We start from the raw sequence: 18390 nt of genomic DNA on the forward strand, positions 1-18390 counted from the left end.
AAAACAAAAAATCCATTACTTAATTCTAGAGGTCATAGTCCCCATTTACCATTGGAACACTGGGATACAACATAATGATTCCTTTTAATAGAGGAAGAACCGCTCCTGCAAAAAGCGTAAAAATAAAACTTATGGATTTGAATGCGAGGTGTGCAAGTTTGCATTGAGAAACGTAAGACGGTTTCATCAAAGCCCTAAAGTATAAATATTATTTTATATTGGCACCACCAACGTTCATTATTCAAGCTTTAATGGCAGAAACATTTGAAGTTAAGAAGTAAATATAAAAGATTACTTCTAATAATAATAATTCTGCAGGAGCTAGGATTGAACACCCACTTCGACTCCTGAATAGAAGACAATTTTGTCATGACTTCAGGCTCTGAGCCAGTTTGTTGAGTTGTTGCGACAAAGCGGTCACCGTGTCAATGATGCGCTTCTTGTCCTTTGCGTCCAGCCGAGCTTCGCACCTCTGTGCGAATTTGTCGGGGTGCCAGAGTGTCTGCTGCTTGCGCAGGGCCTTCCGGAAGACCACCGCGTCCTTACGATCCACGCCGTGCAGCATGATGTCCACCATCTCCTCAACGGTGCCGCGTGGCGTCGGCCAGGGGATGTCGTCGTAGGTCAGGAGCTTGGCGCCGCCTTCGTTCTGGAACGTATCCGAGCACATTTGCTCGTAGTGGCGTTTCTTACTTTGCCGAGTCTCTTCCTCTTTGCGGGCGGCGCGAGACAAATACTCCTCGTGTTCCTTTTGCAGCCTGGCGTGCAACTCCTTGTAGCTCTGCTCCTCTTCTTCTCGCTTACTCTTCTCCTTCTTCTTTCCGCTAAATGACGAGGCCAGTCTCTGAGCTTCAGCATGCTTCTTCGAAAAGTATTCTCTTCTGATGCGTTCGGCCCAGTCGCCGTAGTCTTCCTCGTCGTCATCGACAGTCATCCAATCATCTGCTGTCATGCAGGCACAAGAGAAGCAACTATGACGACTAAAACTATTAAAAATTAAACACAGTTAAAAAATTGTATAAATAGACACCTAGAGAAGCTACATTTTACCGTCATAAACTCCAAAGGTTTCGTAGAACTCGTCCTCACATTCACCAAACAGCTTCTCCATCCAGTCTTTCTCCATATCACCGTGAGTTCGGCCACTCGGGCCCGGTCGAGAAGGCTGAAACCATTTTTTTATCAGTACCCGTAAAAATGCTAGTCATGTATCCATTTGTAAAAACAGTAATTCCAACTCTATGTGAATTATGAACTGGATGCTACCTCGGAGTGTTTGAAACCATTCAGGAGTTCTTGTGGTGTCACGCCAGCCATGTTTGAGGCGTTCATGGCCTCTGGGCAACTCTTTCTTAGAGGTACCACCAAGTCGTCATAAGCTGCAGGAAGAAAAAGACAAATTTGGGTCTTGGTACTGACTCCTATCATCATAAATAGTGTGGGTTGATTGGAAGTTTTATGGTGCTTGCATAATGATGCAAATAGCTTCTTTATTTACAGAATGACACGACTCGAATAAGCCTCACTATTTCTATTCTAGCCCACCTGTTCTTCCGCGTACAAGAGCTCTATTTACGGCGACGTGTAGCGCCGTGTCTCCTTTCCTGTTGGCCCGCAGCACATCGGCTCCATGCTTGAGCAGAAGCCGAACTGCGGCGTCGTCGCCCAGGTGACAGGCGAGATGCAGCGGGCTCCTCTGCCTCTTGCCCTGGGAGAAGTTCACGACCAAATCTTGATGTTTCCGCAGGTGTGATTTGAGTTTGGAGAAGTTGCCCTCCTCGACATACTTCCAAAGCCGCTTCTGCGTCTTAGTCAGCATACTGAGTGTGTTAAATTTATTCGCTTAAATAAACAAGGGCTTTCAAGTCATGGCTTATTTGGTAGCAAAACACTTCCGGTAGCCGCTACGGATGGCGGAAGTAGGCTTCTATCACGACATCTGTCCATTTTCAAATAAGTCTCGAAAAGAAACAAGAGCGCAAATAAAAGGTTCCGGATTGTGCGTACTACTGCCGCTAGATGTCAGTATTGACTCTTTTATTGCACTATTGGATCTAAATTAGGGAATCGCTTGCATCTCCGAATCTTTTTCAGTCGTTAATGCTCTGATTTATCTTTTTTTGTAACACGCCTATACTTTGGAAAAATAAAGAGTAGAAAGTATTGTCTTTTTTAAAATGCAGGAAGAAGAACAAATTATCAGAAAAATAAATACTAAAATAAAGATAGCCGTTTTTCATTGGATTGTTGATGGCCTATGAGAGATTATTAAACTAATGTTTGGCAGTTATAGTATGATTATCTACTGTTTTTGTAGTAGTTAACTGCATTTTCCACCTTACATCCAAATTCAGGTTGCCTTGCCACTGCCATTCATTTTTTTCCTCAATTTATAATCATCACTCTCCATTTTCAATAGGCTGCAATTCTGCCCGCTCTTAATAAACAGTGACCACATGCAATTTGTTCCACGGCATTTATAAAGATGTGGCGGATTCCACATGACTTACTCAGTATGCATCATCTCTCCCCTCTGTGTCTCTGTGGGTTCCTTGTGCGCCCCAGGCTCCTTTCAAAATGCCACCTGCCAGGAAGCCGTCACGTTACAAAGTCAACTGACTGCTCCTGCATAGTTCAATGTTTTGAAAAACACACAGTCTCAGGAGAGGGAAAAAAAATCATGTTATATTCAAGAAGAGGAAAAGCACTTTTATGCCTGGTGGCAATTGTTCTGCCAGTCGCTGGCATGTATAAATGAACAAAACTACATGATCAGAAAGTCATTTTCAGATTAATTTTGTGAGATTGAATAATTTCCCATACTTTTGGGAATCACTCACTTATCTTTTGTATGTTGGGCATCACTGTGCTAGGTTCTTTACCTGCAACCAATGAAGAGCATGCAGCTGAGCCTCCTCAGCATCGGGGCCCACCGCAGATCACAGTGGCTTCTTTTAGGACCTGAAGAGAAGGCCGGAGATGAAGGGATGAAGAGGCGCTTTGTGCTTATAGGGACACTGGCATTAAGGCCAAGATCCGGAGTCTCTCTCAAAAAGCCGGTCTCCTTCCGCAGCCTCGGAAACGACGTGTCGCCGTTAACGATGGCGCCTTTGAGAGGCGGGGAAGAAAGAGATGTTTGATGAGTTACTTGAGGTGTTTTCTCACACTTTTTTGCGTTTTCTTTGCAAAAGCGAGACTTCTCCCCTTCAAGATGCCTGCAAAACGGCCTTAAAATAAGAGGATATCCCTGATCGGGAACCTTGACTGGCTGACCCGCCTTTTGTCTTTCCTGCCCCATGCACACTCTCGACACTCCACGGCAGGAAGCTTGAGGTCCCGCCACAAAGACGCTCAACTAATGTCATCCTTGGGCTCGGCCTGGGCTCCAGGTCCGGTTGAGCTTCTCCTCCATTGTCAAGGAGCAGAGGAGAAATGCCGTGTGTTTCCTGTGTCTATTTTCTGCGTTAGCCGCTTTATTGGCTTTGGATTTATGGTAGTGGGGCCACGTGCTCGCCACCCACAGCACGCCTTACTGCAAAGCAAACAATAGCACGGCCACCCATTGATATGCCATAGAAACTTTCCACTTTGGTTCCTACAGGGTTTTGATTATACTTGGTAGGTGCTGTTGTTTTGGTTAGCGAGGTTTAATTTTCTCCTCACGATGTAGAGCTGCTCTCCGGTATTTATTGATCCAACCTTTATTATCACAAACAAATGAAAACGTTTGCTTAAAAAAAATCTTTCTTTGAACGGTGCTCTGCAGTAAAAGTGCATCAAAGAACCCGAATGGCAGCGCTACAGTGTCCACGCGCCGTGAAATGTCTTTTAGTGTTAACGTAACATGAGCACACACGCTTCATAAAACCTTCCGTGAAAATAATCTCTACCGGTTATGTTACGCAGCGGGATATTGCTTTGATGCGGAAAGGTCAGGGATACTTTGACGGGGCGGCGTCTCGAGTGAAATAGAGCTGAAATGGCCTCGCCAATAAAAGATGATGAATTTACAAGGGAATGCATTCATCTTGTTTTATATGTATAAAATGACTGAGAAGTTCTTCTGTTACTTTTAAAATGATGTGGTGGGCCAAATCTGACCCCCGGGCCTCGTGTTTGAAACCTACAGTATCGATTCTATCGAAAAATTTTAATTGTGGTTGCATAACTGTATACACATGAGCAGCAGGCAATTTATTGGCACCAATTAAGGGGATCAAATCCAGGATGCTTCAGTTACAGGCCATGTTATTAGCTATGGCTAAAAACCTCTGACCTTTCTTTGATTCCGATTATCGTGTCCACTCCCACATTACAAACCAGTCCGCCTGGATTAGGCTGCTCCTTCTGTCTCCCTGATTATGCCTTTAAGAAGCTCAATACCGTCCACACTCATTAACATTCTCATTTAGGGTTAGGGTTAGGGTTAGATGTTTATAAGACTTGGGGAACTGTTGATTGTTTAGGCGAGGGGAGCAGAAATATGTCTTTCTGCGGGGGGAAACAGAACTCCAACATGCATTTCCTGCAGACATATACTTTGATTTGGAACCGGAGCGTACGACACAATGGAAGGGCCACCGCCTCCCCTCACAAATGCGTCCTCAGGAAGAAGCAAACATTCAACTGAGGGGAGAAAATACATTCCAGCAAAAAAAAAAAAAACTCAGACAAGATCTTTGGGGTTTTGCATTTTTTTTATTACAAATCATAAACAAATAAAACACATGTAAAAAAATATTCACCAATTCATATTTTTGTCAGGATCAAACACATTGTGGCTGACAACACACACACACTACAACACACACATTGCCTGTCAAACTAGTCACCTTTTAATTGGCTTCTCAGTTCAGGCAGTCTGAAAACATTTGTCAGCTGCCATCTGTCCGTCTGTCTAGACCCCCTCCTTGCATCCCGAGACCCCCCGTCTCTCCTTACCACGCTTATCAGAGCCTGACACTTCATACCCACGCACACACACACACACTCGACTGTAGTAACACACCGCAGGCTGGAAATGCCGCAGACACTTACGTCTTGCTGGGTTGTCACACCTCAAGTGCTTACAAATAAAAAATGTAATGGTGGGAGGTAACTTAGTACAAAGACCAGGTTAGAGACATTTTACTGATTGATTGAAAAAAAAGGTAGAAGCAGCAAGATTGGTGAAGCAAGGAGCATGAATGAGAAAGGAATTATTTAAGAGAATTGTTTGTTGCCATGAAAGAATGATAAAAGGTGAATGTAATGTGTTAAATCTGAAAAAACTACAATTAATATGCATTTTTTCCTGTTATAAGAAGCTAATTTATTGTTTTGTTAGTCTGTTCACAACGGCAGCACTTTGTTTTGATAGCAGAAAATGCTAGCTCGCTAACACTATGCGACGTGATTATAAAAAAGGGAACTAGTTTGCATTTTTTCAATACAATCCAAATAGTACAGTTAAAAATGACACAACATTCATTTTTGTACATTTCAGAGTCTGTACTGAAGTTCAATAATACTACTTTTAGTCCTTTTTTAACAGTATCTGTGTCAGTACTTTTGCCACTTTTGATAGAATAACAAAAAGTATGACATTTCATTCTTGGGTTGTAAAACTTGAGTCCAAGACCACCCAAAAAAGGAAAAGAGAACCCGGGCCTTTTTGGGGATACATTCCACACGGTCTACTTCACGTTTGGTCCCTTCAAAGTTCGTCAAAAGTCAGTAGTTCAGAGCCGAGAGTCTTTTAAGTAAGCACCGAGCAATGGCTGAGTCCTCCAGGCGCGCTAGACCTTGGTGGCCAGAGACTGGGCCTCAGTCTTCTGGGAGGACAAGGAACCGGCCGGACTGGCGTGCAGGGACTTCTTGAGGTGGAGCAGGCAGAGGCACTGGGACCTGAAACGTAGGTCGAAGAAAGCGTACAGGAAGGGGTTGAGGCAGCTGTTGACGTACGCCAGGCAAGTGGCGTACGGGTGGGCCAAGAGCAGGAAGCGCAGGAAAGCGCAAGTAGCCGGGAACAGATCCAGATAGGAGAGAGCGTCGGCGCTTTTCACCACGTGGAAGGGGATCCAACAAGCGGCGAAGACCACCACCAGCGTGGTGATGATTTTGAGGAGCCGCCGCTTGCGCTGGTCCTCCTTGCGCAAGGTGTTGAAGTGGCGTGTGACGGTGCAGCCGATGAAGCCGTAGCACACCATCATGGCCAGGAAGGGCAGCAGGAACCCCAAGGCGGTTGAGGAAATGCTCAAGCCGGCGATCCATTTGGCCTCCTGAGTCTTGTCGCTCACCAGGCTGAAGTCCATGGCGCAGGATGTGCGGTTGCTCCCCAGGTCGTGCCGGGTGGTACGGAAGAGCAGGGTGGGTGCGGCCAGGAGGCTGGAGAGCGTCCAGATGGCGGTGAGGGAGGCTCGCATGTAGCCGCGGGTGCGCAACTGGGTGCTGGACAGCGAGTGCACGATGGCCAGGTAGCGGTCGAAACTCATGCAGGTGAGCAGGAAGACGCTGGCGTACATGTTGAGGAGCACCACGTAGCTGCTGATTTTGCAAAGGGCCACCCCGAAGGGCCAGTGGTAGCGCATGGCCGTGTACACCGCCCACAGAGGGAGAGTCACCACGAAGGTCAGGTCAGCCAAGGCCAAGTTGCCGATGTAGACGTCGGCGGCGCGCCGCTTCCCCTGCGCCTGCCATACGGTGAAGATGACCACGCCGTTGCCCGACAGGCCCAGGATGAAGATGAGCATGTAGAGCACCGGGATGACCGAGTAGGACGGCGCCCATTCCGAGTAGTCGCACATGGTGTCGTTGTCAAACTCGTCCTCGTATTCATAATCGTACGGGTTGCCTGTGAGCTCCATGGCTTTTGCCTTCGGCTGGCGGTGGAGTGACTTGCTGCCCCGTGTGATCGGCCCGCTCTTATATACGACGCACCCGCTCGCCCCCCCTCTGAGTTGTGATCCCAGGATACGCCCTCCCCCCTCCCTCACTTATCCACCACAACACAACCTCCCACTCTCAGTGGAAGCAAGCCCACTCATTTGTAAGTGACTGAAACATGGCTAAGCAAATTACATTACTGCATATATTACTCTTTTCAATATAAATAGATATACAGAAAAAATGGTATGAATTGCATTTTACAGTTTTCATTCTGATTATTTCTTGATATAGTAAAATTATTTTATAGACAGTAGTTTAAGCTTTGTTTATCACCGTGTATGTGTATATGTACATTGTATCCATACATACATTTGCAAATATGTAATCGATCCATTAATTGACAAATTATCAAATCAATCAATAATCAAACGCACCAAACTTTCGAAAACAAGAATCAACCCATTTGCACATTATCTGACATATTATCAACAAAACAGAAATTAAAATCAGAATTGATAATTTGAATAAAAGTATGGAAATTAGAAATGAGCTTCTATATCCAGTAATTGCAAAATCAATCGATAGAACTTGATTAAGATTATATTATACTGTTCACGTATTAGATTTTAGATTATTATGACTTTTGATTTAATCAGTATAAATTAAAAAAAGATTATTATAACAGTTTTTTAAATAATTATTAGGATTGTGTCAGCACAAGAGAAGAGTCTTCATCTTCTCTTGCACAAAGTGAGATCAACAAAAAGTTTATTTAATCAGTAAAGTGAACGGTGATGTTTGAAAAGCTTTTGTGTCTTTTTGCCAGAGGCCGCGAAAAAAGACATGTAGACATGTTTAGACAGTCAGCCACAAGACAAGTCCAGACATGACATGTTCCATCATCATTTCAATATCAATCCAAGAGTCGTTACGGTACCTGAGCTCAAGGCCAAATACTGCAGCTTCTTCATCTGCCACCTCACGACTGCCTGTGGACGTGTTCCGACATGCACCACCTCAAACCAACACGATGGATGTCATCGAGCCTGGAATTGATTACAACAACATTAATGCTCATTATGTAAACTGATAGCAGACTTAATGATGACACAAAAAAACTAAAAATGGGTGTCATATCTGCAGCAAAATGAAAAATGTCATTCAATTTGTTGGATTTTTTAATAATACAATAAATAAATAACACAATTGGATTTAGGTGCAAACTAGGTGCAAAAGTCCAAATATATAATAATTTTTTCATATTTTCCTTATTTATTTATTTATTTATTTATTTATTTATTTATTTGACACATTATAAACAATTTAAAGTAATGAAAAACTCAAGAACAAATCTTGAACTGTGACAACCTTGTCATCTTAAAATTAAAAGTCTGGATTTTTTTTCTTTCAACCCTAACTGCACTGATTTTTTTTTCAGTGTAATTTGAAGTTGGACTTGTGTGTAAGCACCATTCATTCTTTCTTTCCTCTGTCAATATCTGCTGGGCTGTCCCATATGGGCCCTCTCATTCCACAAGTCAGCGTAGGGGGTTGGCAGCAGTGGCGCCGACCCAGTGACTTTTAGACATAACTACTGTATCACTCAACAATGTCCAACCCTATGCACTGATCCCTTCTTCCTCTGCACGGCCGCTCGTCCTTCCCCAACGCGCCCACCTTCCTCTCATTATGAAGCCTTTGCTCTCACATCTCCATTGCTTTTACCACTCTCCCGGGACAAAAACCCCAAAATGTTTTTTCTTATTTTTAATTGTGACGCACACTTGAGGTATTAAATTCAATTGTGTATATCAAACTCCACCCAACTTATGTCTTATCCTGCTTGTGTGTCCATCCTGGCAGGAAAAAGCTACAAATAAATCAAAGCGAACTTCCATTCTGCCCTTTGGTGGCACCGCATGCTGTTTTTAGCCAAGTGTTGGCAGGGAGGAAAAGAAGATCATTATTTAGGTCGCTGTGGAGGTAGGCATTGTTTTATTCTTTGTCACTACAATTACAGATGTGGTAATTAGACATACGAGTTTAATACGATTTGTGATCAAGCACGTAAATTAATTTCAAATATAGTTTCCCCTTTAAAATGACTTAAAACCTCATTATTGTTTCTACTATACCCCCCCTCGACTTGATGTTATTTTGACCTAACCGTCCACTTGTGCCCACTAATAGATTTTCGTTATTGTTGCCTCTATGTGTGGCCTTTTGCTGTAAACCACACACCATGTTGCCAATCTGTCAATCACATCACACTGAGGAGGATTTCTTGACATTTTTCAAATTTTTTTCAATCGTGTCCATCATCAATGGGCAATAACAGACATGCAAAAAAAAAACAAAAAAAAAAAAAAAACAAAAAAAACAGACTGTCTGTTTGATGATCACTTTTTGGTGTTACCAGTGACACCCAAAGAGTGACGAGGTGTGTGTTGGTGGTGCGGCAGTTGTTTGATGTGTGTGTTAAGCTGTCACAGACCAACCGCATGCAAACTTAGGAGGGGGGCTAAATAGTATAGGGACCAGAGACAGCTGGTTCCTCAAGGCTTTTTTTGTAACAGTCATTTTGTGATATCATCAGACGAATATATATATACCTGTCGCTAATCCTTAGCATGTAGCAGCAACTTTGGTGCCGCTTTAAAATGTAGTGACAGTCATGCACAATGGGACAAATGGTCAGTGAGTTAATTAATTAGGCTAGGCTTAATTAATTAGGCTTAGCACATTTTCCACTCAGATTGCTATCTAGCTAAATGTTAGCATTCCAACTGCTGGTACTCTTTTTGTATCTGCCTCTTGATATCAATACAATGTAGCGTGGGATCAATTTAATTAGAAATTGTACCTAAATACAGAAACAATGTAAAGCCTAAAGCGATTGGCGCATATGAACTGTTAGCATGCTAGCAGAGTCTCATTAGCAAATATGCGAAAGCAAACCCTGCTAAAGTGATAAAAGTCTTGCTTTCATCTGACATCTAACATTAATGCTGCCAAAACGGACACTTCAAGCGCTAGTAATTTAGCGCTGTCAGACATTTTGGCTGCTCCTCACACTCGTTTACAAAATCAGGCAGTTGACACAAGCTTGTTAGACGCAAATGCCTCGAGGAGATGCTAACACCTTTTGTTAGGTACAATAAATTTGGCCATTGTTTCAAAGACAAACACTTGACCAGTTGAGTTGACTTTAACTCAAGTATTTAAAATGAAGTGTTTAATTTTGATGACTTGAGACGAACTCCGATTCACCTACTATTGTCTACTATGGAACAATGCCATCACTGTGGATTTCCTTGAGGTCGTCGAGCACATGTGCACAAGGTGTTTGTCTGACCTGATGAACCACGTAACCCCGAGAAGACATTCAGAGCTGAGCTATGGCAGCCTTTCCTGATGAGCTGCTCACCTTACTGGGAGGGGGGGGTGAAGTGACACATGGAGGTCGAGCTTCTGTTTGGAGGTTGGCCAGGAGACTGTGTTGATAGCAACCTTCCTGCTTTCCCTCTTGTTGTCTCCTAAACCAGAAGTAGCCCAGATGAAATGTTTATCTGATATAAGTATGAGGAGATGGAAATCCCCCAATAGCATTTAGGCAAAAATTATAAATAGGCTTCATGTGAACTTACGTGACAAAAGTTTGGATCAGAAGCAACTTGAATCAATTCAGCTTGTTTACACAGGCGACGTTTGGGGTCAGTGTTGTTGTCACTTCCTGTCCCAAACAAAAAGAAGGAGAATCACGTACAACCTGCAGAAAAGAAACATGCAACAGCTTACTGGCCGGAACAAAAATACCTTTTCTAGGCCATGACGTAATTCACGTGGGAAAGTGTGACAAAGAAGTCCGAACAGCCTGTGAATTATTTTAAAGTGCTCACCAGGATTTAGGAAGCTTTTGAATGTGCCATTCCGTATATAACATGAACCGTTTTATGGACCTTCAGAACTTCAGAAACTCGAACGTGTTCAGTTTCAAGGCTCACGCATGAGAACGCACGTGCTCTCTAAATACACGTCTGCATCCAACATAAACACACACACATACACAGAGTGTGTAACAGCGCCTGAAACACAATAAGCTATTGTAACCTCAAACTCAGAGGTCCTGACTCCCATGTGCTTTTGTCATTAGTTTCAATTATAAGGCCATGAAGTCAGCCTGTAATGAGATGAACATCCCTTGAAACACACAAAAATAAAACACGTAAAATTAATTCAATTATCTGATGTATCAATATGTGAAGCTTTAAAAGATTTTTTTTAAAGTAGAAGTAAAGACACTTTTTTTTTTTTTACAAAAATATTTTTCACGTGCTCCAATTAGTCTACGCATTATATTATGTTTGTGATTTTTTTTCTCTATACAGTTTCCAGATAAAAGGTTAAAGGTAAATGCATCAACCCTAAATTTTCTATCCTTGTTGCCCCATGTTGACGTTATTGTGTTCAAGTCACAAGGCAGGCTGGCTGAGCCACTATCAGGGCTAGCACAGGACTCTCGCTTTTTTTTTTTTTCTTTTTCTCCCCAGTCTTCTTAATACTCTTTGTGTATCCTCTCCAACCCCCCCCCCAACACCACCACCACCATTTCCTCATCAGCAATGGAGGGGCTTCGGATGGACGGGAAGAGAGGGGACAGTGGGGATGTGACCCAACAATTGCAGGAAGTGGATTCAGATCAGTACGAGATTAAGTGCAAGCTCACAAACATCCCTGTTGAAGAGATAAACACACACTCAACAAAAAGCCATAAATAAAATGTTGCATGTGCCACAATAAAACATCTTCACTCAGAAAGGGAGGGAAAAAGATGACAGGTATATTAATGGTGATTTACAAATATATCTTTTTTTCTAGAAGAAAAGAAACATAAACTGGGTCAATCTGTAAATATATAAGCAACATGTGACCACACTCATTGTTACTTGTTATTAAAAGCAGAATGTTTTCTGTTTTATAGTTAACTTCTTTTTACACTTGCAAACCTTAATTTAAATATATTTGTGATAAAGGTGAAAATGAATAAGCACTTTGCACTTTGAATTAACTCTTTCCATTTCTGCTGATATTTCCCATCTCGTAAATAAAAGTTTTATGATGGCAAAAGTTCGATAATGGAACAGACTACGGCGGTTTCCTTTTCTTTCCGACCGAAATTAGGAAAAAAAAGTTTCCAACTAACAAGATCTTGTATTATTAGAGCGGAATGGCCGTATGCACCAAAAATTTAGTAGAACATCAACTGTGAATACGAATTGGACAATTTAGAAAATTAAGCAATAACGTGAATTGTGATGAAAAATGTTAAAAGATAAAATTTGTATTAATTTAATCACATTTTCCCAACTTTAATTCCGACCATGAACCTTGCACTGCACACATGCTTTTCCAATGCCAATGACCACTTCAAGGAGCTTCAACAAGAACAATAACTATGAATATTGTGCCAAGCAGAAAAAAAAAAAACCTCATTTATACTAAAAGAGGGAGATCCTGGCAATGACGTCTCATATCCTATCACAAATCTTAATCAAAGAAAAAAAAAAAAAGCTGACGTTGACGATACGCTTGGCCAGCTACTGTTATCCTGAGGAAAACCATTAAAGGACACATGCGCTTCCTGGTCATCGTGCATTGAAAGAGCATCTGTGGCACCGATGACCTGCGCTACCACTCCGCTTCCTGCCCTGCACGTGCAACTCAACCTTCAATTTGTGTTTTCTGACCAAACATGGTCTTAAGACACACATGCTCAACAGGATATAAATTATCTACCCAACTTGTGCGAAAAAAATTGAAATATCTACTCGTTAACCATACAATTACTTATTATTAACAAGAAAAATGGGATTGCCTCCTGTTTTTTTTGTCCCGAACCTCCAGGCCTCTAATCCCCTTTTGGGTAGAGGGCACATAAAGGCCACGAGGGGATAAAAGGTGCAACTTTGTTACCAAAAAGCTTGAGACGAGCTTTGCAGCTCACCAAGCCTAGACTTTAATCTTCAAGAAGCTTCACACATATGGCCGCCTCCTCCACGACGTTATCAGCCATCTGCACCCAAACAACACAAAACAACATGCTCACTTAACGCTGATGTTTTTTTTATTTATTGGGGGTGTTATGTAGCTAAATTAATGATAGTAAAATGAGCTGTGAAATCACCATGGGCATGGCGGCCATTGGGAATTTTGGAAGCTTCTTGAACGGCCGGGCCAGAAAATCATTTTTACTCTTTTTACACCATCAACTGTATTAATTGCTGCATGTATCAAAATATTTCACTCCACACATATGTACGTGATCGATTTGATTTGAAGACACGGGCCTTGAAGCAGCTGATCCTCATCGTTCAGCAAAAAAAGTGAAGCTAAATAGTGCAAAGTGTGGCGCAATGAACGGCACTGTGGGAATCCTCCCCCATTTGAGATGCTAATTCCTGAACGGACTGAAAGAGCCGGAGCAACAGGTGTCCGAGGAAGTACGTTGCCGCGAGGGCAGCGGTTGAATGTTAACCAACACAGGGTGTACTGTATCATTGAATTTTAGCCTGGGCTCCTTGTGCGAGTGCCATTTTGTCTCATTGTCTTAATTAAGGATAAAATGGCGGCATTGTGAAGGGATGGAGGCCATAATCAAATCAGGCAAGAAAAACTTCGCGTGGAATGGATTTGACACCGTCTTACAAAGCTGCACCTCTATTATTGGATTACACAAATTTGTGTCTTAACTATTCATTAGTGAGCTGTCTTTTAATCTCCAAGTGTTTGAAGTAGCAGCTCAGTGGCGCCATCTATAGACAATAGAATGCTTTCCATCAAGAGCCTGAAAGTTAGTTCAGACTAATAAATTCTAAAATAGTCAACAAATTTGTGGTGAACACAAAGAAAACACAAATGTTCTAATACCACCACAGTCTCTCCCTTTTATAAAATCGATTTCAGATCAAAATACATGACAGTTTTTAAACAAGTTTATCCTACACCATAGCAATCATCGTATAAATTAATGTTTTACTTTTAATTGCTGCCTTCCCCCTGTAAGTGCAAAAGAAACAATTTGACCTCATTGTAAATAAAAACAGCTGTACATTCATTGCGTAAGGATTATATAAAAATACACATTTTATATATCGGACTCAGAAAAGTGGGACGTAAAGTGGTTGACACCACCAGCAACAACAATCTCCCATTGCTAGTGTTTTTGTTTTCTTTTTTCTAGTAATAGTCCTTCAAAGTCTTTATGGCCAGCATGCCTGATTCTGCATTCATGTATTTCATTCCCAACATGAATTAAACACTCCTAGTTCGACAGATACTACACGCCCAACTTAAAAATCTTTGGCTTCGTAACACAACAACGTCCCTTCATTTAAAGAGGTGGAGTCAAAGTAGTGTGAAGTTGTTTTGCTCTCATAAATGTACAACAGCTGTTCAGAGACTGGCAAAGTCGTAACAAAAAAAAAAAAAAAAAATGATGGCAATGTTGTGTGGTGAAGCATGGGCACCTACTGGACACAACATTAGGTACATAACTACAATTAATTTCTAATGTGAAAAAATTTCCATGAAAAAAAACCCTTCAATATTACCTATGTATATAGTCAGTATTTTTTTTGGGGGGGGGGAAAAGTTCACATAGTAGATTTTATAAGATGGACCTAATATTGTGGCCAGTAAGTATCTTTTCCCGCTATGATGTAACAGATAGTTTTTTTGCAGTAAATAACAGCAGTAGCTGTTCAAGTCAGTTAGCATGTTAAGTCACGCACACCTCAGAGGTGCTTCTCCATCCTCTTATTGCCTGCTAAAACCTAAAAAGAAAAAAAAGTGCAAACTATTCGTCATCGCCACCTGTAGTTCATTCAGGGGATTACATGTTTAAAAGAGGTGACTGGAAACCCGTTTCAGCATTCGGATTGGATATCCTTGATGTCTAGCTTAAGGTTGACTTTGGGAACTTTCCCAAAGGACCGAAATGTATTCTCAAAATACGGTAGTGGTTTGAAATTCTACACATTTTAAGAATCATGAGTGTTTAAAAAAAAAAAAGAAAATCCATTTCAATAAAATGCTCACCGTGCTACAGATAGGTGTCGTGCTCGGCGCTGCTCACGCTCTCTTTGGACGCGTGCGAGCTCAACGGTTGCAGAAGCGGCGACGGGACAGTGAGAGTGGGCGATGTGTTTTTCGTCTCGACCGGCGGCGGCAGAACGCTCTTCTTCCGCTTCTCCTTTTTGGCCTTACGAGTGTCCCTGGCGCCGTCCACCTCCAAAGGGGATTCCACAATGATGGTGGGCCGCTGCCTCAGATCCTGCCGGGTCGGCGGCTCGGCGGACATGACGGCCTTGGCGCCGTGCATCCTGGGAGGGGATCTGTAGCTGAGGTCGCCGTGGGTCTCTTGCCAGCGCCGTAGCTGCGCCAGGTGCTCTTTCTCGATGTCTTTCTCTGACACGGACAGGTCAATAGTCTGAATTACCGTGTTTGGGGACAAAAGAATAAAACCACCATGATCAGGAAATTGTGATTAATTCCGTGTGGAATTTTACTAGTTCCCTCAAAAGGGCAGATTTTGGCAAGCAAAATAAAATTGCATGTCAAGTTTATGTCATTCTTGGGATATCTTCATTTTCTTAAATGAATCTTTTTTACCTCTTGCACCAGGAATCTCTCCTGCATGTATTGTGGCGGTATTGCCCTGAGGAGCTCCATCGTTTCGTAGAGACCAGGGCAGGCTTTTACCTTCTCTTGAGACCCCAGCATGCATCGGAGGAGGACCAAACCCACCCGGAAAATAATCTTCACTCCTGAGAATCCAGAGAGACGACTTAATATGCACAAACACATGGCTGTGGAAAAAGACTCATATCTCACCTTCGCAGAGGAACATGTCCCACACGCGAAGCACGGAAGCCCAGGGCAGCGTACGAGAGAAAGCGCACATGAACCACTCGGTCATGTACAAGATGGGCTCCAGCTTGTGCTGCTTGAGGTGACGGTGTGCCACAGAAGACACTCGACGCAGCAGAGCGTATAGGATCTCTCCGTCCAGCTGGATGGCCTCCTGCAGGAGACCACATCAACCGTTGTGTAAGTTGTTAAAATACTGCTGAGGGTGCAATCTTACCAGCCCTGTACTGTAGTATCCAGGAAGGTACTTCTCACAAATCTGCACAAGGACCCAGAAGGCATCCTAGGACACAAAATAACACTTTCTAATAATGCTGGACCATACAACTGCTTTAAATGAAAGAAGTTTTTACCTCGGCAGGCATGTGCATGAGGAGCACAGCGGCGATGGGAGCCTGAGCTTGACAGTAGCCCTCCTCGGGACGATGCAGCGTGTATGCCTTGAGCACGCGGAATAAGTCTTGCTGCCTGAATAGGAAGTATGATATTGACAATTTATAACAACATTGGTAAATGATATTACACATGTTTTGGCACGGGCGGATTCCCATATTAGTGGATGCGTTTCATTTTTGCTTACCCATGTCCGCCTCTAGCTGAAAACATCTCATGGAAGGGAAACTGCCGGTGGAGGTCTCTCTCGATGATATCCACCCATTTGGGATCTCCGGGTTGGTTGTCCAGTTCCTAAAGGCACAATTTTGTACAAATGTGCATAAGGCGACATATTTTATTCGCACAAAACGAGAAATGTTCAGCTGACCTGGAACTTGCCCTGGTTTTGTTCCTCCTTCACTTTGCCTCCCGTGAGGTAGAGCCATGCGCGACCACGCAACGATGGTGGGATGCCCTTCTGACAGCGTTCTTTTACCTGTTGAATTTGATGAGTCATTTTTACTGTGTTAAATAATAAAAATCTGAAAGTGAATGTTTTTGTGTGGACATTTTAGTTTGACCCATCCCTGATATCAATACTCTACATGTTTTTTTTTAAACCCGTAAAGTCAAGGTAAAATAATTCCAGAACATATTAAACTCTTGATTGTTTTTTTTTTTTTTATTGGGCCAAGCAGATACCTTCTTGTGCTTTTTCGCCATCCACTTGTCCCAACTATTGAGCATCTCCAGCCATTTGGCCTCCCGCTGTCTCAGCACCTCTGTGGGAATTTCCTCTGCACTGTGAAGAGAACAATCACACCAAAATAATTAAAATAAAAACTCTCATCACTTGTAACATTATTCTGTCACATATAAATGGGGAAGGCTGTGACGTTAGAAATGCCTGATCTCTTCCTTATTCTTTCATACAGGAAATGAATCCAGCAGAGCAATGGTCATCATCAGCAGTCAATTTCCTGAAAACAGGATGCTGTAGGAGAACATTTACCCTAGTTCCCTTTCACTAACAATATTTAACTTCACTACAAAATCTCACTTTGCCATCTAGTTATTGTAAATTGCATTACTGTCTCTGCGAAAGCAGCTCTTACATAAAAATCTCATTGGATTAAGTGTTCCTAATAATCTGCAAAAAATTTGAATATTCAGCATGCATTTCTGGTTTAACCTGAAATGCACTATAACCGTATTCAGTTAATTTGACCATTAATTACATGCATATTTCTACGATGGCATCGGCAAACTTACTGGAGTCCCGGGTACTGTTGGGCTCCACCAGTGAAGCCGTACTTGTCCACCTCTTTCTCCCCAGACGTGTCAGTGCCATCCGAGTCCAGTGTAACCGCATCCGAGCCAAACGACCGAGTGCTCCCGTTGCTTGTCAGCTGGTTGGCGCTCCCCTGAAAGTCAAGCTCTCCATCGTCCATCTCGGTTTTTGCCATTTAGCCAACATTTATCTCCGCAGAAAATAATACTGGTCTTATTTTTAACTCTCATAAACCTCCATGCAGCTCAACTCCTGTCCCGGGGTATGCTAACTCGCTACGGATGCTAGTAGGGAAGCTTTTTGCTGTTAAGCCCCCATATTTAAAAGTCACATTGTGGATTTAGCGTCATCATTTCTCCACGAAAATATTAACAGAGCTTGCAAGGTGTGTATGGACTCCAAGCTAACCTGCTAGCATCACACACACCTGTCTGCTGAATGGTACAGTTGCAAATCTCTGCTACTGTCAGCAGGAATGCAGACTAGCACGTTTAGTAGGTACAACAAAACAGCTATCTACTGCCCCCATTAGGTTCAAGGCCGCACTGCAGCTTTACAAACGCAATCGGAACTAGTATTGTTGTTTAGAAAAGGATTAATACAGTTGTTCAATTTTTATAAAACAAACTCACGCACTAAAACGGTTCCTAAATGTCTTCTATGGGGACCTCTTTTTGCTGTGGCAAGCATGACTGCCCCCGTGTGGCCAGTACGTGTTTTACAATAATTAGTCACATGGTACTGTTGAATCTATCGATCCATTTAATTCTTTAAAAGGGTGGCCAAGTCATTTGTATTGATGATACGAGACTAAAAAATATGAATTAATGAATAATTTATTTAACAAATAATTTAACCAAGCACGTATAAAGCAGAAACTAAGACATAAAAAATAATTATAAAATACCCAATTAATAAATACTGATTAT

At 42.4% G+C, this 18390-nt stretch overlaps 3 protein-coding genes across 8 annotated transcripts; all 3 read right to left on the minus strand.

The window, feature by feature from the left end:
- Positions 1-65: 65 nt before the first annotated feature.
- On the minus strand, positions 66-1934 carry nfkbil1 (nuclear factor of kappa light polypeptide gene enhancer in B-cells inhibitor-like 1). Of its 2 annotated transcripts, none has more exons than XM_088392401.1 (4): positions 1546-1934; positions 1267-1379; positions 1051-1165; positions 66-945 (listed from the first exon to the last, which is right to left on the minus strand). In XM_088392401.1, exons 1-4 carry the CDS (start codon positions 1817-1819, stop codon positions 368-370), a joined length of 1080 nt encoding a protein of 359 aa, XP_088248527.1. In that variant the 5' UTR covers positions 1820-1934; the 3' UTR covers positions 66-367. The 2 variants fall into 2 exon arrangements, with proteins under 2 accessions (XP_088248527.1, XP_088248528.1); XM_088392402.1 differs by having other exon boundaries at positions 66-942; positions 1546-1933.
- Positions 1935-2527: 593 nt separating this feature from the next.
- Positions 2528-18127, minus strand: LOC148389806 (TBC1 domain family member 10A-like). 5 transcript variants are annotated; one of them, XR_015861686.1, is made up of 14 exons: positions 17443-18060; positions 16873-16972; positions 16559-16666; positions 16376-16482; positions 16149-16263; positions 16013-16078; positions 15760-15949; positions 15538-15692; positions 14965-15355; positions 10515-10636; positions 10295-10403; positions 7805-7913; positions 2883-3108; positions 2528-2658 (listed from the first exon to the last, which is right to left on the minus strand). XR_015861686.1 is itself a non-coding variant. In XM_088391940.1 (10 exons), the coding sequence occupies exons 1-9, from the start codon at positions 17634-17636 to the stop codon at positions 14969-14971; spliced, it is 1422 nt and encodes a 473-aa protein (XP_088248066.1). In that variant the 5' UTR covers positions 17637-18060; the 3' UTR covers positions 12480-12940; positions 14965-14968. The 5 variants fall into 5 exon arrangements, 4 of the variants coding, with proteins under 4 accessions (XP_088248066.1, XP_088248068.1, XP_088248065.1 ...); XM_088391940.1 differs by lacking the exons at positions 2528-2658; positions 2883-3108; positions 7805-7913; positions 10295-10403; positions 10515-10636 and adding an exon at positions 12480-12940; XM_088391942.1 differs by lacking the exons at positions 2528-2658; positions 2883-3108; positions 7805-7913; positions 10295-10403; positions 10515-10636 and adding an exon at positions 18094-18127 and having other exon boundaries at positions 13786-15355; positions 17443-17594.
- On the minus strand, positions 4679-6910 carry LOC148389807 (apelin receptor B-like). Its single transcript, XM_088391943.1, has one exon. It carries the CDS (start codon positions 6843-6845, stop codon positions 5778-5780), a length of 1068 nt encoding a protein of 355 aa, XP_088248069.1. The 5' UTR covers positions 6846-6910; the 3' UTR covers positions 4679-5777.
- Positions 18128-18390: the final 263 nt, after the last annotated feature.

Source organism: Syngnathus floridae, chromosome 12 (genome assembly GCF_059516105.1).
Source record: "Syngnathus floridae isolate MCC-2025c chromosome 12, RoL_Sflo_1.0, whole genome shotgun sequence".
NCBI classification, from domain to species: Eukaryota; Metazoa; Chordata; class Actinopteri; order Syngnathiformes; family Syngnathidae; genus Syngnathus; species Syngnathus floridae.